At 33.3% G+C, this 26,033-nt stretch overlaps 1 protein-coding gene across 2 annotated transcripts in view; it reads left to right on the forward strand.

Annotated features, from left to right (window-relative positions):
* LOC120420887 (solute carrier family 66 member 2) overlaps positions 1 to 26,033 on the forward strand; it is a 59,560-nt gene that overhangs the window by 28,907 nt on the left and 4,620 nt on the right. The window contains exons 2-3 of one of the 2 annotated variants that reach the window (XM_039584008.2): positions 6,320 to 6,456; positions 13,478 to 13,762. In XM_039584008.2, the coding sequence (XP_039439942.1) occupies positions 6,320 to 6,456; positions 13,478 to 13,762 (422 nt within the window). The remainder of the gene's footprint in view (positions 1 to 6,319; positions 6,457 to 13,477; positions 13,763 to 26,033) is intronic. The other variant, XM_039584009.2, reaches the window with a different exon arrangement.

The raw sequence follows: 26,033 nt of genomic DNA on the forward strand, positions 1-26,033 counted from the left end.
CAGAAAAACACATGCACTTTGTGCAAGGTGATCTGGCAATCACCCGGATAAGTTACATGGGTTTGGCACAAGGCTCACGCCTAAGTCCATCCATGTATAACTTCTACGTCAGCGATATCGATGATTGCTTGACCGGAGACTGCTCCCTTATACAGTACGCAGATGACGCAGTGGTTTCAATCGCTGCCAAGAAGGAAGTCGATCTGCTAGAACCCTTGCAAGATACCCTGAACAACTTGGCCCATTGGGCAGTTGGAAAGGGTATTGAATTCTCTCCGGAGAAGACGGAACTGGTCGTTTTTACGGGGAAGCATGAACCGCCGCAGCTCAATCTTTCTCTGTCGGGAAAGACTATCGAGCAGTCGGACCACTTCATGTACATGGGTACCATCTTTGATCAGAAGGGAACATGGGGGAAGCACATTAACTACCTGAAGCAAAAGTGCCTGCAAAGAACTAATTTTCTGCGCAGCGTCTCTGGCAACCGGTGGGGTGCTCATCCTTCTGACCTGCTTCGACTGTACAAGACAACGATACTCTCGGTGCTGGAATATGGCAGTTTCTGCTTCCAGTCAGCTGCGAAATCACGCTTGTTGGTTCTCCAGCGGATACAGTACCGAAGTCTTCGCATTGTCTTGGGATGCATGCACTCAACTCACAACATGACCCTCGAGGTCTTGGCGGGAGTGTTGCCTCTGCGAACTCGTTACTACGAACTGTCTTACCGGTTCCTGATCCGGTGTGATTACAGGAATAAACTGGTAATTGACAACTTTGAAACGTTGCTGAACCTTCACGTTGAGTCTCGGCGCATGCTTCTATATTATGACTTTATGTCATCGTGGGAATGGAGCCCGAGCACAACGGTACAGCGCACGCCTCCGTTAACCAGCAGCTCCCTGATTGGCTTCGACACGTCCATGAAAGCCGATACTCGCGGTATCCCAAACCATCTTCTGCGGGGAGTTGTACCGTCGATCTTCGCATCAAAGTACAACCATGTTCCTCCAAACAACAGATTCTTCACCGATGGCTCCAAGCTCGACGGCTGTACGGGCTTCGGTGTTTATCATGAATCTTATCAACTGTTCTTTAAGCTGAAGGACCCGAGTTCGGTTTACGTCGCAGAGTTAGCCGCGGTTTACTGCGCACTGCGAATCATCGAGACCATGCCACCTGACCACTACTTCATCTTCACCGATAGCTTTAGCTCTGTTGAGGCTATCCGGTCTCTGAAGCCGACCAGGGAGTCTACGTTTTTCCTCACGGAAATACGTAAGACTTTAAACAACCTGGCGGCTCAGTCCTTCAGCATCACGGTGGTATGGGTCCGCGCTCATTGCTCGATTCCGGGTAATGAGAAAGCGGACTTGCTCGCCAAGAAGGGTGCTGAGAGTGGAGACATTTTTGAAAGGCCAATTAGCCTACAAGAATGTTACGGTTTTCCGAGGCAGCGTGCGCTTCTGGATTGGCAAACACAATGGGACGGCGACACCAAAGGACGTTGGATGTATTCCATACGACCTAAGGTGCAAAAAAAAGCCTGGTTCAAGGGAATGGACTTGACACGTGGATTCATCAGAACGATGTCCCGCCTTATGTCGAACCATTACTCGTCCAAGGCTCATCTGTACCGTATCAACATGAGTGATACGAACCTTTGCGACTGTGGGCAGGGTTATCAGGACATCGACCATCTCGTATGGGCGTGTCCAGATCACCAGGCTCACAGAATTAAGTTGAAAGATACTCTCAGGGCCCGAGGAAGACCACCAGAAATCCCGATGCGAGACGCGTTATCTCAACTTGACCTTGATGTTCTCTATCCGATCTATCAGTTCCTCTCAGATTCCAAAATATCCATTTAGTTTTCTTCCAGTTAGTTTTCCTTCAGTTAGTTTTCCTTCTGTTAGTATAACTCGCCTTCGCACAAAGCCGTCGTTTCTGGATTGCACCGGAAGCAAAGCAAGAACGCCCCAGCAGCTGGAAACCGAGTTGCGGCTGAGGACAAAACGCAAAGGCCAGCAGAGCCAACCAAGACCCCTACACAATCCCCCTTCCCTTCCCACGCCTTGTCTTTAACATCAATCCCTTTCCTACTAACCCCGAGTAGGCCGCGGGTAATCGGCTCCCCTCCCACTAACATTTACACCCAAGATCCTCTGTAATTATTAAGCCAAATGTAATTACAAAAGCCGACTCGGTCCTAACCAGGTCCCAGTACCGAAAAGGACCTAATAAAAATAATTTTATGAAAAAAAAAAAAAAAATTATTGATCTGCCAAAAGCACCGGCATCTTCCATCAGCGTGGTGATGTTTTAGAAGCCGATTTTTGGATGGTGGTAGTTTGGCTTCTTTAAGTCTATGATTGTTGACAAAGTTCTTAAAAATATGACTTGAACATTTGCATATATACTTGTTTTTAAATGTTTATTATATTGTGTTAAAAGCGTTATAAATATCGAGGATGCTTCCATTTTACTAACTCAAAATGTGTTTTAAATTAAGATTCCGTAAAAACGGAATTTAATCCAAATTTCAGTGAATAAAAGAAAACAAACCATACACATTATCAAAAACAAAAACAAAAACAAAAACAAAAACAAAAACAAAAACAAAAACAAAAACAAAAACAAAAACAAAAACAAAAACAAAAACAAAAACAAAAACAAAAACAAAAACAAAAACAAAAACAAAAACAAAAACAAAAACAAAAACAAAAACAAAAACAAAAAAAAAAACAAAAACAAAAACAAAAACAAAATCAAAAACAAAAACAAAAACAAAAACAAAAACAAAAACAAAAACAAAAACAAAAACAAAAACAAAAACAAAAACAAAAACAAAAACAAAAACAAAAACAAAAACAAAAACAAAAACAAAAACAAAAACAAAAACAAAAACAAAAACAAAAACAAAAACAAAAACAAAAACAAAAACAAAAACAAAAACAAAAACAAAAACAAAAACAAAAACAAAAACAAAAACAAAAACAAAAACAAAAACAAAAACAAAAACAAAAACAAAAACAAAAACAAAAACAAAAACAAAAACAAAAACAAAAACAAAAACAAAAACAAAAACAAAAACAAAAACAAAAACAAAAACAAAAACAAAAACAAAAACAAAAACAAAAACAAAAACAAAAACAAAAACAAAAACAAAAACAAAAACAAAAACAAAAACAAAAACAAAAACAAAAACAAAAACAAAAACAAAAACAAAAACAAAAACAAAAACAAAAACAAAAACAAAAACAAAAACAAAAACAAAAACAAAAACAAAAACAAAAACAAAAACAAAAACAAAAACAAAAACAAAAACAAAAACAAAAACAAAAACAAAAACAAAAACAAAAACAAAAACAAAAACAAAAACAAAAACAAAAACAAAAACAAAAACAAAAACAAAAACAAAAACAAAAACAAAAACAAAAACAAAAACAAAAACAAAAACAAAAACAAAAACAAAAACAAAAACAAAAACAAAAACAAAAACAAAAACAAAAACAAAAACAAAAACAAAAACAAAAACAAAAACAAAAACAAAAACAAAAACAAAAACAAAAACAAAAACAAAAACAAAAACAAAAACAAAAACAAAAACAAAAAGAAGTGCCAATAACTTGATCGAAGTAAACTGTGCGTGCGACAGGACGCGTTTTTTTTCCTCTGTCATTTTTGGTCTCTAAATTTCGTTTAAAAAGAGTGAAATTTGTATAATTTTGGAGACTTTGCTGTCCTTTTCGGCGAAGTGTCAACTATGGGAGCTGAGGCAATTACGAAGTGGCCATCAATGAAACGTTCCTGTTGTTCCTGCCCCGTGTACCAGAAATGTCCTTACTGAACCAACGCCATTCAAGTACTGCTGGATGTGGACGAGAATTTGCTTCAATATTTTGATTGAGTGTGCTTAGTGATGGCCATCGTCCGGAAACTTCTAAGGTCAAGCCGGTAGCTGTCGTTCGTGTGATGCAAGATATCGGCTACCTGATCTCAAGTTCCATCAAGTTTGATCAAGTCCTAAACCATGGATTACTAATTTGGTGAGACCTTTCCTATTTGAATAACAACATATTCCTTCATCTACTCCAACATTCTCACATTTCACTTAAGTCAACCTACGCCAACCTTATTATATACGTGGTAGGGTGTTCCCTTAGTCGTTCGCTGTGAGTTGTGGATTGCCTGCTTCTCTAATGAAGGTTCGACTGAGGGGGCATGCTTATTAATTTCTCGTCGCTCCATACCCTCAGTGACGTGATGGGAGCAAGGGCGTCTATGCAAAGTGTCCCTACACCCGCTACAAATTTCCGGCGCTTGGGGTGGGAAGAGGGAAACCATTTTATTTTATGCGCCGGTATTTGTAGCATAAAAATTCGTGCAAAAAAACTTATGCACGTGGGTGTACAGATTACGGAGTAAAAGATGATCGAATTGTTCACCTAGCGCTCACATGTGTTCCAGGACCAAGTTGCCTGCGGGTATGGGGATCATACATACATACATACATACAAAAACAAAAACAAAAACAAAAACAAAAACAAAAACAAAAACAAAAACAAAAACAAAAACAAAAACAAAAACAAAAACAAAAACAAAAACAAAAACAAAAACAAAAACAAAAACAAAAACAAAAACAAAAACAAAAACAAAAACAAAAACAAAAACAAAAACAAAAACAAAAACAAAAACAAAAACAAAAACAAAAACAAAAACAAAAACAAAAACAAAAACAAAAACAAAAACAAAAACAAAAACAAAAACAAAAACAAAAACAAAAACAAAAACAAAAACAAAAACAAAAACAAAAACAAACACAAAAACAAAAACCAAAACAAAAACAAAAACAAAAACAAAAACAAAAACAAAAACACATACAATAACAAAAACAAAAACACAAACAAAAACAAAAACATATACAAAAACAAAAACCAAAACAAAAACAAAAACAAAACAAAAACAAAAACAAAAACAAAAACAAAAACAAAAACAAAAACAAAAACAAAAACAAAAACAAAAACAAAAACAAAAACAAAAACAAAAACAAAAACAAAAACAAAAACAAAAACAAAAACAAAAACAAAAACAAAAACAAAAACAAAAACAAAAACAAAAACAAAAACAAAAACAAAAACAAAAACAAAAACAAAAACAAAAACAAAAACAAAAACAAAAACAAAAACAAAAACAAAAACAAAAACAAAAACAAAAACAAAAACAAAAACAAAAACAAAAACAAAAACAAAAACAAAAACAAAAACAAAAACAAAAACAAAAACAAAAACAAAAACAAAAACAAAAACAAAAACAAAAACAAAAACAAAAACAAAAACAAAAACAAAAACAAAAACAAAAACAAAAACAAAAACAAAAACAAAAACAAAAACAAAACAAAAACAAAAACAAAAACAAAAACAAAAACAAAAACAAAAACAAAAACAAAAACAAAAACAAAAACAAAAACAAAAACAAAAACAAAAACAAAAACAAAAACAAAAACAAAAACAAAAACAAAAACAAAAACAAAAACAAAAACAAAAACAAAAACAAAAACAAAAACAAAAACAAAAACAAAAACAAAAACAAAAACAAAAACAAAAACAAAAACAAAAACAAAAACAAAAACAAAACAAAAACAAAAACAAAAACAAAAACAAAAACAAAAACAAAAACAAAAACAAAAACAAAAACAAAAACAAAAACAAAAACAAAAACAAAAACAAAAACAAAAACAAAAACAAAAACAAAAACAAAAACAAAAACAAAAACAAAAACAAAAACAAAAACAAAAACAAAAACAAAAACAAAAACAAAAACAAAAACAAAAACAAAAACAAAAACAAAAACAAAAACAAAAACAAAAACAAAAACAAAAACAAAAACAAAAACAAAAACAAAAACAAAAACAAAAACAAAAACAAAAACAAAAACAAAAAGCCTTTAAAAGTTTAAAATTTGTGATTTTGGCAGTAAAACATAGAATTCAATTTATTCTTGTCCTATTTCACACCTGTTGTACTATTTGTTTAGCAGGAATGTTGAACATTCGCACATTGCTAATGGTAATTGAAAAACGTGAAGAAAAAATCTCATTTCTTTATTCCGTTTTGCACCCTCCCACTAATGGCTTACCACGTGACACCCGACGAAGAATTTATATTTAATAACTACAGTGAAATCGCTTTACTCCGGTGCTTCTTCAAAGCAACAAAGCTAGGCCAATTTTACTGACCGTTTCAACCTGTCACATAAACATCCATTCGCTACTGTTGCTTTCTGTCACTAATTTCTGTTTTCTCTTCGTCTTTTTTTGCAGGTTCTCGAGCCGGTTCGAGATTCCGCTGCTGGTGCAGAGTGTCGTCATGAACATCACCATGTTCATAATGATCCACCTGTGCGTAACGGTGCGGCGCAACAACGCCATCATGCGGACGCGCGAACGCGTGTTCTCAGGTAGGTGACCCTATTGTAATTAGGATTTGTGGAGGCGTTACGGATTGAAGTGACTTGTTTTAGGTTTTTTTCTTGCTGTAATTTGGCTTATGGTTTGCAGATTTGCCAGTTTGGTCACCTGGTTGGAGCTTTGTTCTTCTTTCGTTTGTTTTCCAAACCCCTTTTCAAAACAAGGTTTAACGCACTCTAAGTGATTCGATCACACTTTGTTCGGCGGGTTCCTCAACCTTAGATAATACGCTTCCTGTCGCGTGCACATCCAAAGTGAGCAATCCGAGCGTTATGGCCTTTTAGAGAGGAAATGAATGCAACTCGTCGTCGTCGTCGTCGTCGTGAGCTTCCCCTTAGTTTGAAGTGCTTTGTCCACCCTAAGCTTGCCGCTGCGCACTATAACTGGAAGTCCCAGAGCAAAACCTTGAGCCAATTCCCGCTCAGCTGTTTGAGTAGATCAGTCGCACTTTGTCTTATTGTTCGGCCGGATCAGATCCAGAGCGCTTCAGTAGCTTAAGCGTGTTCAACTCCGTTGATAAGGGATTATATTACAACTAGTGGGGAGGGAGTAGTTTATTAGCGCACACGAAACCGTTTTAGTCTAAGGGGCCAGGCCACCACAGGCCTTAGAATGGTTGAACGCGCGCGGTTCGTTGATGACCCTGGGGAAGCGTTATTCGGTTATCTCTTGCTCAGCTCGTTAGATTTATGACGTTTTAACGAAGAGTAATGAACGCGTGAAGGTGCGAATAGATCATGAGCGGTTGTTGAAGATGTTTGGTTGCTGTTTTTGTGAAATGAGATTATGATTACACTTTGAAATGAGTTTTATATTTTTAGTTAGCAATAGTAATTTTTGATTTTTTTTACGAATTGAAAAAATGAATAAATCTAGATTAAATTTTCAAAAGGTCCTATCTGCATAGGAAACCCATGAGGGATAGGTTGTTTTGAAAATTTAATCTAGAAATGTAATGTTTGTATTTAAAACATCCAAATGCTATTTAATTGTATCTTCCAAATGAACTATTAATGAATACCTTGCTTTAGAATGCTACTTATTTAATTTTTTAAAATATGTTCTAATATTTTTGTTATATAATCCGTACACGATTATACGAAATTCGATTATCCTAAGGTATTTGAGATTTGAGTATTTGGGATTTGACTTCAACTATCATAAATTACTTGAATTTGGCCTGTTGGTAGCCTGTTACCAAAAAGATAAAAAAGATTACAATATCCAAATGCCGCCATTTTGAAAGCTGAGCAATCCTTCCCGAGATTCGGAAATGTATTGTACTGTAATTTATTTTATTATTTGGCTCGAACTTTGTGGGGCCTTTTTCTATTTTGCCACCGTTTTCGAGATTAAATGTGATTTTAACTAAAAATTTGCAGTTTTTAGATTTATCAAAATCGTGCCAAACCAACTAAAACATTTTTTTATTACGAAAGTTAAGAAATTTTAATAAAATTTTGTCTAAAAACATTGATAATTGTGTTCAAGTTTCAATAGAAATTGTTTTTGGCAGTGGTGCTCACGTCATATTTTAAATTTTAAATAAAGCATATTGCTTGTTTTATAGAAACCTTACATAATAAATTTCAATTGTTTTTTCTATCAGTTCGAAGCTGAGTTGCAACAGTTATCATAAATTAAAAAATCATTTAAAATTTTAAATATTTTTGAAACCTGACACTCATAGACACGTTTTTACTGTTAATTTTGTGAAAATAGTCCCCCTCTATAGTTTTTCGCTTCTTGAGTTCAAAATTCCGGATAATCGAGCCTCCTGATAATCGATTCTGGACTGTATAAAAAAATGCTAATAACTCCCGAAGAATTAAAAAAAATGTGAAAACCTCCTATTCTTTAACAAATTAATAAATTCTCTCAACACTCTACATTTTTCTATAGATCTTAAGGTAGGATGTTCAAGTGTGTAGTTTAGTATTATTTTTTTTAAATTATATTTTATTTAATGAAAAAATACTTGAATTTATTGTGTAATTTTTCATATTAAACAGGCTTTACCATATTCACCAATGAATGAAAATCTAGTTAAAATACTGTTAGACAAAAATTATTTATGCAATATTATTTATTCAACAATCTAATTTTTCAATGTTTCGTTGAAAGGTTATTGAATGTTATTGATTAATAACAGTTTAACAAATATTTTATCCGATATAGAAAAGTACACAGACAATTCGGAAAATCACTGAAATTCTTTTTTTAACTAACAAACAAGTTTTGTAGTGTTGTTTTTTTATGGTTTCTATTCAATTAACATCTAAAAGACATTTTTGACCTGAAGATTTAAAAAACTCATTTTTAAATGAAAAGTGATTAAAATATACTTTCCTGGCTATTTAAATTGTTGTTTTTTTAAGAAAAAAATATGTTTGAAAATTCAACAACTTTTTATAGTATAGCATTTTTGCAAGTGGATAACACCAAATCAATTTGAAGGAGCATTTTAAAAACGCATTTTACACGCTTTTGAAACATTTATATATTTTGCTATATAACTCAAAATTATTACAACGAAAAATATACTATTATGAACATAAAGTTTGCATTCAGAAGAAAATTAAATTATTAAATAAATTAATCAATGAAATTCAATTCAATTCAATTCGGTTTTATTTGTGAATAATCAAGTAACAATGAGTTCATTTAGGTACACAACAGAGTTTTGGTGTTCCTTTCAGCTGTGTTTTACATCGTAATTCAATCGAAAACTTATTACTTATGGGTCATTCCATCTGAAGCGGAACAGCATTTGAAAATGACCATCTCCGATTCTGCTCAAATTTGGCAGAGCTGTTGAGACTATCAAAACATGCAAGAATCCCGAATATCATCCAAATCGGACCACCCCCTCCATTTCTGTACCCTAACAAAAATCGACTTTTTGGCGATTTTTGAGCGAAAACCCTATCTTCAAACGGCGATAGCTCAGGAACCACAAATCTTGGAAGGTCGGCCTTAGACTCAATTTTGATGGAAATTGGACGTAGAATCCATTTCCGTGATTAAAATTTAAATCAGGATATTTTTTCTACAAGTATTGCGCAATTAAAAACTTTAAATGGCCGTATCTCAAAACAGCCCTATTTATTTTTTAAATTTGACCTCACCATCGTGTTTCTCGGCCAATTTTACATAAGAATCACTTATCGACAGAAAGGAATATGTTTCGTTCCAGAGATATCGATTTTTAAAGTTTTTAGTTTTTGAGATTACCTACATAAGCTACATTCGCCGCATCTGCTAGAAGCACACAGTCGTGCTGATGAATGATTACTACCTGGTGTTCTGAGAGATGAATTATTTTTATAATTTTATGCGATTTTGAAATAACTAATACAATCTATTTTTTGTTTAAGGAATATTTATCGGATTATTTTTAATGCACTGTTTTTTTTTCACTTTATCAAATTATTTCTTTTATTTCTTCTTTTATTTGAAGCGAGAACAAATGTAGTGCTGGCTGTAGCAGATGAAATAATGTTCATGGGCTCTAGGGTTTTTGCCATGTGCAGTAGCAAAATAGTGCCATTCAGCAAAAAACCCCAAATTCTGCCGTACGATTATTTGAATCATATTAAATTCTTGTTTTTCAAGAATTCGAAATGATTGCCAAACAAAAAAAAAAGATTATTATTCGGACGGTGTCGAAATCAACACTACTGAATTTGATCTTTATCAGATAATTACTCAGATCAAAATTTGTGATTTTCTTACATTTTTTTAGTTTTTTTTATACGTTTCAGAAACCCTCCTCCTTAATCGTTCTTCGCGAATATGCAACATATCAATAAGTTTTTTTTCATAATTTTGAACCAGATAATGTATCGTAGACATTTTCTCAAGTGTTACTACAAGATCAATTGCAATTTCCTGCTAGCTTCGCCGGAATTCCATTATGCCCTGTGTTGCGTGTCGTTCTTGCTCTGTCCTGTGGGCTAGCACACAAATTCTCCGTACACTAATATTTTTTTTTAAATTTAAGATTATGCACCAGTTTCCTAAAGCGGCGTAAAATAAATTTTAGATAAATTTGCTAAAGATTATTTACTATGAAATCTTATTTCAATAAATTGCCAGGTAGTAATTATTGAACAGCGCACCTGTGTGCTTCTAGCAGATGCGGCGAGTGTAGCTGATGTAGGTAATCTCAAAAACTAAAAACTTTAAAAATCGATATCTCTGGAACGAAACATATTCCTTTCTGTCGATAAGTGATTCTTATGTAAAATTGGCCGGGGAACACGATGGTGAGGTCAAAATTAAAAAATAAATAGGGCTGTTTTGAGATACGGCCATTTAAAGTTTTCAATTGCGCAATACTTGTAGAAAAAATATCCTGATCTAAATTTTAATCACGGAAATGGATTCTACGTCCAATTTCCTTCAAAATTGAGTCTAAGACCAGTCTTCCAAGATTTGTGGTTCCTGAGCTATCGCCGTTTGAAGATAGGGGTTTCGCTCAAAAATCGCCAAAAAGTCGATTTTTTGGGAGGGTACAGAAATGGAGGGGGTGGTCCGATTTGGATGAAATTCGGGATTCTTGCATGTTTTGATAGTCTCAACAGCTCTGCCAAATTTGAGCAGAATCGGAGATGGTAATTTTCAAATTTGCATTTTTTTTTTTGCACACTTCAGGTGGAATGACCTTTATAACTACGGAATAGACAAGGGTAAGAAAAAGTTTTCAAAAAACTTACAGCAAAAATCAATGAAATATTTCGTAATTATTCAATATTCTTATTTCACAGGAAATTCAAGCAAATCGACTGCAAATCAAAACTGGCAAAGGCTTCCATTAAAAAAAATCCTCAAAAATTTCTTCATTCTCAATAGTAATTCTTTAAATTATTAATCCGATTTTTTTTAAATTACTTTATGTATGCAAATATTTATCGTTAGAAATTTCAGTTTGTATTTGCTCTTGATTTTTTTTCTTTCTTAGATTAAACAAATTGATAAGCTGTTTTAACATGAACATTGGTGTAAAAAAGCTGAATGGAACATCATAACTTTGATTTGAATCGATTGTTAATGGTTTGTTCACCATTAAAACTTGAATGGTTATATTTATTGAAAATATTGTATTAGTAACACTACTGTATAAGAGAACCAATATGGAGAGGCGAAATGTTACTCTCGGGGTTCTAATCTAGCTGTCAAATCTGGGATCCAATCGATCGACAAGACCCTGCCAGAACAAGGTTGGAATCTCTGTTAAATATTTTTATCGAAAAATACTGTAAAATTTAAATGTCATTGGACGAGTTGTCAAACCTTACATAAAATTGAAATGGCTGTTTTTTGCTTGAATTTCAATTAAATCTTTAAAAATAAAATAAGTTGTCAGAACTTTTTTTAAGCTAATATATTAATGCACTATTATCGAAAGAGATGTCTCAGGTTGCTTCCAATAAAATGAAAATATGCAATGAAATATTATTAAACTGGTGCATTTGTTTCAGATGTTTTTAGTACCGTAAAACGGGGTGACTTTGATAGCCGGGGTGATTTGATAGGTTTGCGATTTTTCCGAAAAATGAGAGTACAATTAAAATACGTACGGAATTGTTTAGAATCATTCTGACCGTGGTAGAGAAGTGTTCAAAGAACCTCAAAAATAACTTTTCATAAAATTTTGAAAAGTTTAAAAAGTTAGTTAACTATAGTTAAGAAAATGTTGATGAAAGTCATTATTTTAAACTTCTCAAAGTGTCATGATTTTCTCAATGAACATGATTTTGAATCGGAAAACGGAATGCATTTTCGGATTCTTTGGACAATTTTCCACTAGGAGAAGGTAAAATAAGTTTTTAAATAATAAATAATATGTGTTTTTGAAACACAATTTAAAAAAATCTCCAAATTTTTAGGCAATTTCAGTTGAGCAAATTTCATGTAAAATGTGAAAACTTGTGATTAGTGCTTCGAATTCAGTATATAATGCAATATAAATCGATAATTTTATAAACAAAACTAGTTTTTACAAATTTCATGCAAAATTTCGACTTTTTAACAATTTTACCTAAAATTTATATTTATTTTGTTAAAAAGCTTATAAACTTAGTTAACTAAATATAAACATTGATTTTTTTTTCTTAAAAACTATATCAGCTACTTTAGTGATGGTACATTTAACGTACAAATAAAGTTTGAACATCTTAAATATGATTTTAACAAGAAAAACTATGACTATCAAAGTCACCCCGGAATTTAAACTAAGAATTTTTAACGTAACTATATTTCTAAACACTATAGAAAAAACTTTTTTTCCAAATTAGTGCATGGACTTTGTGTGGCCTACCCCAGTACATGTTTTAAAAATAATAATCTTGAGTGAAACCTTACCTGTTGGAAAATATTCCAAAAACAAATTGAAATCCTATCAAAGTCGCCCCGGTTTACGGTATAATTAATGTGTCGTGCATTCTAAAAGCATATAAGCCTTAAACTATGTCCAAAGTTGTAGCAAAGCAATCATTACCCTCTTTTTGTCACAACAAACCCGATCCAACTTTGTTTGCGCAACAGTGATACAGCAAAACAAAATTGCACACATTTTTTTGCTACAGCTTCACCACCTATGCACCTTTCAGAAGCAACAACGGCAAGCGAAATGTTTTTCCTGGTGTTATTTTTCCCCATTTTTATTCGGGTGGCTCCACCAATTCTGCAACAGCAATATTTTTTTCTAGACTGACATGTAGAGAAAAAGCTTTCTCCTCGACCTTCACGCGATCACGTAACTTTTCCAAGTTTTCTTTTGCTTGCGCTGCTTACAATTTCCTTCTTTCTTATGGCACTTGCTGAGGTTGTTGAAGTTCAGACTAAGTGTCGTAGATTTCCCACAAACGACAAAACGTCTAATAAAAGCGGAGGCCGATTCTACTAGAAAATTCCGATTAATCAGCAGAAAACAAACATTTCCCCTCTCCTTACGGAAGTACTTGACCACGTGTTTGTGTATATGTGTGTGTGTCTCTCGCCTCACAGGAGATGAAACCCTGCTGGAGGCCCGGGAGTCTATTAATAGAGTCATTGATGAACAGCAGCAGAACCAGCACCAAAACCAGCAGCTCCAACATCATGTCGTCGTCAAGACCGACGGTGTGGTTAGCAATCGGGCCGGTGTTGGGGCTGGAGTCCCCGAAGCGGGCGTGGGCAAGCTGGCCAACAGTACGACCATCGGAATCGGCTCGACACTGCCCCAGACGGCGGCGGCGGCCGGTGGCCCGCCGGGCAGTCTGAAGAAGTCAAGGTCGAGGCACTACATTATCGGTACGTTGTTACTGGAAGGACCCCTGGGGTTTTTTTCCCTCGTAGTAGACAGCCGCACCTTCATCATCCTTGTTAGGCCAAGAATGTAGAATTTGTCATCTAACCATAGCGCAAAGCCTGCACAAGAACATCTCTAACCGAAACATCACAGCCGTTATCAGAATGAACACGTGTTACCATGTCTCACTAAATAGCACGAAACATCTGCGTTCAAGTTGAATTCAATAAAAAATTTTTTAGGCAGTAGTTTTCAAAACATTATTGATCGTTTTGGATGGATGATTTTTTTACAAAAATGAAAAAAAAAAAACAGAATTAATTCGGTACAGCAATTCCATTTAAAAAGAACATAAACCGAAAAATAGTTCTCCAATCACATTTTTTTTCTGGGGGTTCCTTGACAAAAATAATTATACCCGTATTTTTTTGGCCAAAAGAGTGACCTACGCCGTGTTAGAGTGGTCAAAAAAATGGCAATTTTCGTCGATTTTCACAAAAATCACATTTTTCAAAAAATATAACTCTCCACCATTTGAACCGATTTCAAATAAGTTTTATTCAAATGAAAGGTGATTTGTTGGCTTTTTAAGGAAAAATAAAACTTAGAAACTTGAATTCCTAAAAAAAATATTTCTTGACATAATTTAAACATTTGAATGAAAAAAGTTTTTTTAAATTCATTACAATCATTACAATTCATACAATCATTAGTTTTCAAAAAACCCAAATTTAGGCGAATATAATATTTTTGTGCGAAAAAAAGCTTTTTGCACCGTACATCGACATTTCACAAAAAATCAAAATATGTTTTCAACTGCTTCAATCCTGCTATCAATGATTATCAACGCAGGAAACTGTATATTGTTTTCCAGATGTTTGCTCGCCCGGGCATACGGTAATAACAAAATTTATGCCATTTCAATAACAAATACTGTTAAAATAACAGAAAGTGTTATGATATCTTCTTGAAAAATCAATTTTCGCATAAGGATTTAATAACAGTTCCAGAGCAACATTTGAAAGGGGCGGTTCGACATTGCAAGGCCTTTCATTACACGCGTTTAAATGGGACGAAAGGCCGTAAGAGCAATGTCATACCGCCCCTTTCAAATGTTGCTCCAGAGTTTATGTTATCATAACAAAATTTGTTATTGGTCTGATATGGGTTGAAAGCCAAAACAACTTTGGAATAACATTTTTTGTTATAAAAAAAAACCTGTGTCAACTGTTATTGGGATGATCGGATTAGTTGTTAAAATAACAAAAAACAATAACAAAGATTTGTTCAAAGAATAACTAAAAATGTTATTAGTCTGTTGTTACAATAACAATCCAATAACATAAAAATCATAACGACGAATAACAAATCTTTTTATAAATAACATAATATGTTATTGGCCTAGTATTTTCAAATATCAAAAAATGTTATTCCCAAGTTATTTCCGTCTGCTCGGGCGGCTTAAAATTGAAATTTTGAAATTTTCTGTTAAAAAATATTTTTGCCCCCATATTTTTTGAACCAATATTGACATAAACTGTGTAAAATATTTGCAACGGCCTTAAGGAACTAAAATGCATTTTTTGAGCTTCAGTTTTGGATAGAACAAAATGTGGTACAAAACATATAATTTTTTGAAAAAATGCAATTTTTCGGAAAAAAATGGAAAAATATGTTCAAACAAAACTTAAAATATCTTTTTAAGATGTAAAATTTGCAATCCAAACAAATCTACTTATATTTTATGATGAACTGCCTTTTTAAAGAGCAAAAATTAAAAAAAAAAATAGTTTTTTGCAATTTAAAAACATTCCATTTAATGAAATTTTCTGTTCTTTACTGTTAAAAATTATTCGATTTTTCAGAATCAAGAGTTACCTTCGAAAGAGCCAAAACACTTTTTTTACATTTTTAATTGTTAAGCTAGATATTTAAATTACGAATGTTTCACAAAAGTTTCATTTTTTTACATCGAAAATTAAATTAATAATTTCAGTGATATCGCGAGTTGAAAAGTAAGGGCTAATAAGGTGACTCTGCGAAAAATCAAATGTTTTACTTAATTTACCCTTTAAGATGATGTTCTCAGCAGAAAGTTGTAGGAATTTATTCAGCTCCTGAAAATATTTTTTGCAGAGGTTATAAATTATTTCAAGAAGTATTTTTAAATTACAAAAAAATGACTTCTTCGAAAACTACCTAATAGTTGAAAACCGTGCACTAAATTAAAAAGAAAAAGGAATGTAATGATCGATTGGAAATTTGAATTCGTATTTAAATTTTTTTCAGTATTTTAGATTGTTCTCAAAAATAATATTTAAGATATTTAAAGATGCCATTTTAACTTTAACATATCAAAAATTTCCAATTTGAACGGGCACTGAAATTACAATCCAGTGGTCGCCGTTACGAAATCTCGCGGCGGACCCACTTACACCATCCAGACCAATGTCACTCCTGATGACGGTATCAAACATACTTCAATTGTATGGAGACTTGTATGGAAAAACAAGTTAGGAGAATGGCTTCTTTTGTGGTTTGAAGTTCATCCAAATAAAAAATACAAAATTAAAAACCTCGAAAATAATTGCGAAATTCTGAAGAATACTCATATGTTAATTTTTTAACAGTACATCCAAAGAATTTTATGATACTTTTTGCACGAAAATTTTGGAAATATGAATATTAATATTTTTTTTTTACTTGACGACTTTTATTGGATTCATATTGGGTAAAAACAGGCATTGTCTTAAAATATTAACAAATCATAAAAATGAAAATAGACTCATCAACTGGAGAATTTGCTCTACATTTTGAGACCTATATGGTCTTTCCTTAGCTAAATCTGTTATTTTTGGAAATTTAATTGTCCATTCAACATGATTTCTCCAAAATTTATCTCCGCCGCAACTTTGATAATTTCTTGCTATCCAGTGTTTCGTTCACGTCTTTGTGTGTGTGTTCAAGTTCCGTGATCGTGCCCATTGTTCCTCCCGCTAACAATAGAAAAACAACAATGTCACAAGTGCACAGCAGCAGCGCCATGTTGCGCACTTCAACTAGCCGTCACTCATACCCTTCACAAACACACACACTCACAGCTAATATACAGGTCCTCATATAGCATAAATCTTGAGTCCGCTTCTCATCGCTCATCGTCGTTCTCGTAGTAGCCTGGTTGGTAGAGCTTTGTATACTAAAACGCGCGCGGTTGGTCCCTGTCAAGTGGACCAGCTTGTTTTGACGTCGTCGAAGAAAGAAACTTAAGCTTGAGCCACTTTAGAACGTTCGCCATCGTCGCTCGGTGTCGTCTTTTGCTGGATGATTTTTGCACAAGAAAAGATTGTAGTTTCAAGTGGCTCGCTATCCATCATAAGTGAGAGGGAGGAGATTCTTCAAGTATGGTGGTCGTGTGCTGCGTGCTATGCTAAATGGGGTCTTGAGATATTAACAATGAATAGAAAAGGTTGCAGTTTTTTAGTTGAATACGATTATTTTTAGCTGAATGGTTTTGAAATGTGGTTTTATATATTTCTTTAATATTTGGAAATATTTTTTTCATGATCTTCTTGTGGCAACTATTTAACATTTTTGACATGAGAAATATGATGATTTGGTGAAGTTTATTTACCGAAATTATTGTGTAGTTAGAAAAATATTTAAGCTTAACATTTTTTAGCAACCCAGTTTCAACATAATAAATTCAATTAAAGACTCTCGGCCATAATTGCATCATTAGATTATTCCAATTGTTGGCAATTGATGTGCTCAATTGGCGCTCATCAGCTGTTTGCTAATTGGTTTAATTTGCATGAGCGGACTAACAGTTGAAACTGGACGGAGCAAACTTAAAACATTCATAGTGTTGCAGCGCCTGCAGATAGGCAATTGATATGCTCTTTCTCACTTGTTTTGCTTACGTGAGTTCTTCTCTTCGCCAATATCAAATTATTCATGACGGTTGAGCATGGCTTCATCCTTACCCCTTGGAGAGTTAACCTAGGCTGGACCAATTCTGGCAGGACAGCGATTTCCGCCAAACAAGCAAATGTTAGAGTGGCCAATTTTTATCCGAGACCAAATTGGATTTCCCGGTATCAAAACAATAATTCCTACGACGAAGAGTCGAACATTTTTGGCGGTTTATATTTTCTCGGAAATTAAATTACAGCCCATCCGAAATGACAACCCATTACCCACACACAAATCCTCCATCCCGTGCTGACCTACGACACTCGGGAAAGCGTTGAGCCAGACGGGGGTGGAGAACGATGTTGCACACTCTTTGCCTGCTCAGGAAGAAGAAAGGCTGAAAGAGCAAGGATTGATGGAAAGTTTGCTTTCCGGGCCGGAAAAATGGACGCTTTTATTATTCAGTATTTTCCAACGGATGCAGGCACAGTGTTGGCATGTGGGCATGAAGGTGGTTTAAAATGTATCATTTCCCACTCGTGATTGGTTTGCAGCACTTGTATTTTTAGCTGCGTCACTGGGCGGTGGATGGTGCATAGTGTTTCAAAATTCTTTTTGTTTGAAACAAATGGAAGAACTTGCTTTTTTGCTATTTTTACTTCATTTAGCCAGCAATTTTCAAAGTATGAACTTCTGAGACCAAAAATTTGAGCTTATTTGGTTGAGGTTTACTGGGTACAGTTTTGACCTGATGTTAGTATGGAACTTTAAACAATTTACTACGGGGAAAGCTCATTTTTAACATCTTCTTAGAGAAAGTTCCCGAAAACCCTATCAAATTTTCCTCTTCTTAAGGGGTTACATACATGTAGAAAATCATAAGATTTCATATTACTGAAAATTTATTAAATCCACTTAAAAGGTGATATTCAGTCACTCCTGAAAAATTCACGAAGATATGTCATGATTAAACTAAGTAAGAGACGATTTAACCTAAAAATTTTGCCATGCGTAAAACGAACTGTCCAAATTTCTAAACGTTTTTCTCTAAACACAGAGTTGATTTACGGGTGCCACGATATCTCGAGATGGGATGGACCAAATTGACTGAAATTTGAGGTGAAGACTCTCAAGGTGTATTCCGTGTGCATGACGAAGCCCGATTTCAAAATTTTGCTTTTTTAAAAAAATGCAAAAATCGAATACTAACGATTTTTTATATGAAAAATAAAAAAATATTTTTATCTTTTTTTAAAATAAACTTTTTGAAAATTGGCCTTCGTCATGCACACGGGACCGGTTTAACAAGTCTTCACCAAAATTTTGAGCCGATTTGGTTAAGGCAGTGTTAAGTTATCGTGGCACCCGTTTTTTGAAACTGCTAACTTCAAATAGCTATATCTCGGCAATGCTACAACCAAATGTCTTCAAATTTGTTTTGTTAATAGATAAAAATGTATATTTTTATGCCCTGAAAACACAATTTAAAAAAGTATTAATGTGTGCTCATACCAACCTTTGAAATTTTCGGCGATTTACATGTATGTAAGTTTCTTATAGGTGATCCGGGGAACAACTTTGTAGAACATCGCAAAGCGCTTGGTTTTGATCCTAAAAAGATACATGATGTTTTTTGGAGTGTTTTTTTTTTTTGGCAAAATTTTAAAACTTGCTCACAACATTTTTGGGATCAATTCCTAGCGCTTTGCGATAATCAACAAAGTTGTTCCCTGGATCAAAACCTACATAATGTCTCCAAAATGCGAAAATTTCACCACTTCAAAGAATCATCTCTGCGGTATACTTTACGCAGTAGGCCTGGCCGCTTGAACGTTTGTGATGTTTCAATGCATTCTAATACATTGGCGCACTAGAAATGATAACGATTGACAAGAAAAGAGAGTGGTTTTCTCCACGATCCCTTCGAAAAACTATTTGCGCTAGGATTGATTAGATTCGATTAGATTAGACAAGTCTCAATACAATTTTGGATCGATTTGGTGTCTTCGGCAAAGTTGTAGGTTATGATTAGGACTTTTCAGAAAAAAATATGCACACTGAAAAAGAAATCATATTTTTCTTTTTTATCGTTTAATGACTACAAGTTTAGTTGCCAAAATTCGTATTTTTTATATTCATTTTTTTTATTAATGGTGCTTAATGGGGCGAAATTTGGTTTAGGAGACATGAATTTTTGAAAAAAATATTTTAGATAACGAAAATCTGGACGAGAAAAGTATTTAAAAACTATTTTTAAAAAATTGCAATCGAAGGGAACTTGACAATTTTTTGATTAAGGTTTTAATTTTAGATTTTGTTTTGCGATTGTTTGGTTTCAAATACAATTCTTGAAATAAAATCACAAAAAAACATGCTTTTGAAAGTTTGAGAAAATTTACTATAACTTTCTCTCATGAACTTTGAAAATCAGGGTACTTGCTTCTGAGATACAGCCTCACAAAGACATCAAATCGATGAAAATGAATGTCTCTAAATGTCACCTAATTAACATGTAATTCTCAACTGACGATATATTGGAAACTATTCGTCCGATTTTCAATGTAAATTATTGAAACTTTTAGGATTTTGTTTGATCTTAAATTCCATAAATTCAAAATTTTAAAATCAAGCCTACATTTTGAAAAGGTCTAAAGATAGATAAAATTCTTTATTTTATATTTAAGACCAAATATAAGAATATTTAAGTTGAAATGATCAGAAAATTTCGCATTTTCGTTTGTTAAAAAAATTATTCATTTTATTCAGGTTTCGTACATTTCAGTTCTATCCAAACGTGAACTTCATTCGGAAATGCTATTATAACGCTGATAAACTCCTTGTTGAATTCTGGTTATTTTTCCAAATTCAAGTTGAAATCACACTAAAAGATACTAAACTACAAAAGATAGGGATTGGGGTTTTACTAAATTTAAAATAAGTGTGTACATACTACATATGTCAGCAATATTCTTCTTAAATTGTCTGAAAAATTATAAAATTTTCCATGAATCACCGATTTAAGCTCAATATTTCCAGAAGATTTTAACTTTGTTGGTCATTTGACGTTTGGTTACGATTTTATTATTACTTTGTATTTAAAACTGTTGCTCAAGTTATGTTTTATTCCCAATAAAAATGTATGATTTGACTTTCAATATCAAAAATAGTTTAACGATAAAATTGAAACGAAAAAATATAAAACAATGATGAGGACTCAATTCATCCTGTATGTATTGAGTCAAAATGCAGGAAATGGTAGCACAAAACATAACAAAAATAAGAATGCAGAAGTTTTCAATTATTTTGCTGACTGTTTTGAACAGCGAAAACTAAAAAAAACCGCCTCATCCTGTATTTGAATTTAGCTTAATTTAGAAATTAGTTAAAAGAAATAAAATGAAAAAACTAGATTTTTCAAATATTTTGAAATAAATCAAGGGTTTTTACGAAACAATTTTCCCTAAATTAGTAAGCTAAATTTAAGCTTTGATTTATTTACCCCCTCTTCATAACCTTATAAATTGATCATAGATGAAAGTTTTTTTTTTCCAAAACTCGGAATTGAAAATGTAATATCCTGTATAGGAACTTTTATATTCTAACAAAACACAAATTGTAACTGGAAATTTGTTTTTTTGCAAATATAGTGCAATCCAAGAGTTTTCAATTTGGCTTAATTTTGTCTTTTTGGATTTAATGCATAACAAACCAAATTTGTATTTTTTTTAATTTAGACATTGATAGTTTATGGTTGATTAGACTTCATATTATAAAGGATGGCTGGATATAATAATGTAGGTAAAACATTTTGAAATTTTAATTTCATGAGGCAAAATTTGTTTTTTTTTATTATTCTAACCCACTATCCCATTTCACACCTTCCCAAAATCCGGTGTAATCATTTCAATGTCAGCATAGCCGGCCCCTTTTCCCACCAGAAACCGGCAACCAATATTCCCGTGTCCAAGCCCCCTGTTGAAATGCCCTCTCTGTGTAAAATAGTGTCCGATTTTAAAATTACATTCGCCACAACCGTGTTGCCAGCCAACCCGGCCAACCGCACAAAGTTTATGGAGTGTGAAAATGGCATCGCAAAAGCTCTCTACTTCCACAACAAACCCGTGTGGAGTTCATAAAAATAGCACACTTCCAGGGCTGACTGGCGAAGAAAAGTTCACAGCTTTTCCGGCTGACATTTCCAGTTGAGCGCAACCCAGCGCGTTATTTTCTCGCTGATAAGCAATCAACGGCTCTAATCAGGTGGAAATCGGTGGGCTCCGTTGAATGGAGCGAAGTTATTTGTAGTTTGCTGGCACGCGGAGGAAATATTCTGGGGGTGTGACTAATAATAAATGACCTTCTTTCGGTTTCTGGCATTTGGAATGGAAATTTTGTCGCGGTTATCAAATTTTCAGTTTATTCAGTCAGCGTTTTATTTTAGATTGGTCTGATTTTCAGTTTTGAGCTCCCCTTTTAATTTCCATTTCACAACTTGATTACATTTCCTTGAACAAATCAATTAAATGTGGTTCCGGACTGGACAGGACACAAGATTGTCTGCAAACAAATCCTGGTCGTCCTTGTTTCCCAGTACGGTGAAAATGTCCATTAGTGGGCAGACCGGTTGAAAGGCAGCCATACCGAATGCCATTTCCTGCTGACGACTGCTGGTTTTCCACTGATGGGCATCAGAAAGTTAACAACTATTATATGGACTGGGATGGTCGTAAAATGCGGGGGAGTTGGAACAGGAAAAGCAAACTATCAAACGATGGGAAAAAGATGCGACAGTGAACGGTTGATTTTCATGGCAGTTTGACACGAATATTGTATGTTGGTGAAAATTTTCAATTAAAACAATTTATAATTTATTTTGCTTGTACTTTACAGGGTTTCAATTTGTTGCCAGTTATCTTTGGATAAGAAAATCCTAATTTATTTTTAAATAAATCAAATTAAAACCAATAATTTTCATTGAAAAAAAAAAATTGTCGTCAGTGTGATCCATACAGGAAAACAATTAATTTTGAATTTGACAAAAAAAAATATTTTCTAAATTTTAATATTTAACAATGCATCGACATCGAATACTTTTTATTTGCCTCAAACTTCCCCATAACTAAAGAAGCTATTAAGCGTAGTTTGTTCGTCCACTCTAAAATATATTTTTTTTCTGTTTTAAACACAGAAAATCAATTCGCGCAAGAAAACTATTTTTGTACTTTCTTATTTTTTGATCAACATTTTTTGAAAAAAAAAACATTTGCGAACAAAAAAATTTATAATTTGCAGAAGTTAAATCATACCTAGAAACAAAAAGTACTTTTCGAAATTTTCTGAAAATTTCTTATAAATTTGTATATAAGACTTTGAATATTTCACCTCTTGTTGCTAAAATACTGTCATATACATAAAAAAAGAAACAAAAAAAATAGGGTTCAGAACGTTCAATTTCACACCCTGGTAATTCCTCAAAAATCATTTCTTGTTTCACGGGACTTTTGGAAAATCAAGAGAAAGTATATATTTGTGTAATTTTTCACTTTGAAAGTGTATTGACAAATTTGATAGAAAGGAAGAAATTAAGTTGATTCTTTTGTGGAATGAATATTAACTATTACAATTTCCTGATTCAGAGATAACCCTGAAAATAAATGTTAACATCAAGGTTGTTAACGATAAAATTATTGAGACTCGATAACGATAACTATAACGATGATCTATCATTATCGTTATTTCGATAATTCTATCGGCGATAATCTTATCGCCGATAATGGAGATAACTCAATTTCCAAATCTATCAGAAATTGAACAATTCAACAATAATCATGTTAAATTTTCTATGCTTTCACTAAGAACATATTATTTGAAAACCTCGTAAGTTTCAAAGTAAAATATGTACTCAAAATAGTTCACAAAATACCGAATTTTTTCGAAAGTACTCAAATTTTCAAAATTTGCAATATGGGTATCAAAAGAAGCGAAATTTTTGATGCTTTTCACTTTATTAGAGATTTTTAAATACTATAATTTTCAAAATTTCCCGTATTTTTTTTCCAAAATACTCGAAATTTCAAAATATGTAATATGGGTATCAAACGAAGTGAAATTTTGGATACTTTTTACTTTATTAGAGTTTTTTTAAATACTATAATTTTAAAAAAAATCCGTTTTTTTTCGAAAATACTCGAAATTTCAAAATATGCAATATGGGTATCAAACGAAGCGAAATTTTGTATGCTGTTTCCCTTCATTAGAGTTTTTCTGGAAAATACTAAAATTTTATCAATTACCGTAATTTTTCGAAAACACTCAAATTTTCATAATTTGCAATATGGGTATCAAACGAAGCAAAATTTTGCATGTTTTTCACTTTATTAGAGTTTTTTTTGAAAATACTAAAATTTTCACAAATTACCGTATTTTTTCGAAATACTCAATAGTTCAAAATATGCAATATTTATACAAAACGAAGCGAAATTTGTATGCTTTTTTCACTTTTTAGAGTTTTTTTTTAAACTTAAAATTTTCACAAATTATCGTTTTTTTCGAAAATACTCAAATTTTCTAAATATGCAATGTGGGAATCAAACGAAGCGAAATTTTCAACCATTATCGTTATCGTCAAACGATAATATAATCGACGATAATTTTGCCGATTAACAACCTTGTTAAAAACCAAAACATCGAATTTGGCAGGCCCTAATCATAAAAAATTACAACAAAATTTGAGATATATTTGAAAAGGCTACAATTATTGTTACAAACACAAAGGCAACTGCAAATATTTTTTAAAGTGTGTGTTGTTCGACTCTGACCCAGGTCCGTTTACTGTCTTTTCGATATCTTTCTATTATTTGATTGATAAATCAGGTTACAAATAAAAATGACAATTCATGTTCAATCACAACAACTTGGGACCAATTGAAAGAAGACTACTCAGGGAAACAAATATCAAATTGCATAGAAAAAGTAATAAAATTACCTTAAAATTTTTAAGTTAGCAAACAAAATTAAAATTCTCTAAAACATGATTTCAAATACAAACAGATTCTAAAAACTTATTTATTTTACAATACGCGTTTGGAGAGAAAATCGAATCTTCCTTGTACCTACTGTGAATTTTTCCGCCCGGATGCCCCGCGAGCCCGTTTTTATTGGCTCCGCCCGAACTGTCGAACGCAAATATTTGAACGATGGTTTAACGGATGGACTATTTCCTGCGGAAAGCCATTCCAAGCCATCCATCATCACGTTCTACAGCTAGAAAGATGGGGGCGACGAACATTGGTCGAAGAAGCGAATTAAGCAAGTGTAAATTTCCATTTCCGGTTTGGGAAAGCTGGGGAAAACTAGTTTGTTGCGTTTTCTTGTGAGCTTTCTTCGTGATGTTTTTTTGTGTTATTTATGGTCCAAACTTTTCACTCAAAGAAAAACGAAAAAGCTTTCAGCTTTTTTTTTTTTAAACTTGATGGAAAAGCCATGTTCAACCACTCTACAGAACTGTGAATAAAGCAATAAAATCCATTCACGCTAATCGCCTAATTTTAATGCCCCCAAAGTACCTGTAGGGCATCGCGTGTCCGCCCGAAAGCGGTTCGACCTCGACCTTCATGAATTTTCCCGAAAATCGACCACCGGGGACAAATCTCGAACTGCTGCCGTCGTGCACCGCCAGATCAATTGTTTATTAGCGACGACACCCTTGGGGCCATCGGAATCGATGACAGGGGACGCATTTTCTAACTGAGACCGTTTTTAATTTTTTATGCCCATTTTATACACAGCTTTATTGGCACGCAACCGGGACTGTGTCCTGTCCTCTGGTCTGTAACGAACGTTTAGCGAGCAAGTGACAGGAAAAAAGGGCTTGTCTGCGACGGCGATGGTATAAAGTTAGTCGTCCTTTTTTCATGATTCACCGTGCTCCATATTTCATTGTTTTACCGCGGAGACGCATTTGAGATTTTTTTTTCCAGAGAAAATCGCAGAAATTATCGGAACAAAACAAAGTCTTGATTAAATAAGTTGTTTTATTTATCAACAATCAACATATCAAGGCTTTTTAGCCTATTGAATTTTGATTAAACATTTCACAAACTTTAATTGAAGTCATCCCGCATAATCGAAACTTCCACAAACTCCGAACTCTTTCGTTGTGATTTGTCAATAGGAGGATGCAGATGAAAACTTTTCTTTTGCTCTTACTTTTTTTAAACTTGGTTTTTTGTTTTTTAAAGAGATGCTTCTTTTTCACCAAAATACGTAATTCCAATACTATTTTATTAAGTGCAGTAATAAAAGCATCAATTCAATTAAAACTGCTTAAAAAACCTGTTTTAAATATAATTCCGACAAAAG

Source organism: Culex pipiens, chromosome 2 (genome assembly GCF_016801865.2).
Source record: "Culex pipiens pallens isolate TS chromosome 2, TS_CPP_V2, whole genome shotgun sequence".
NCBI lineage: Eukaryota > Metazoa > Arthropoda > Insecta > Diptera > Culicidae > Culex > Culex pipiens.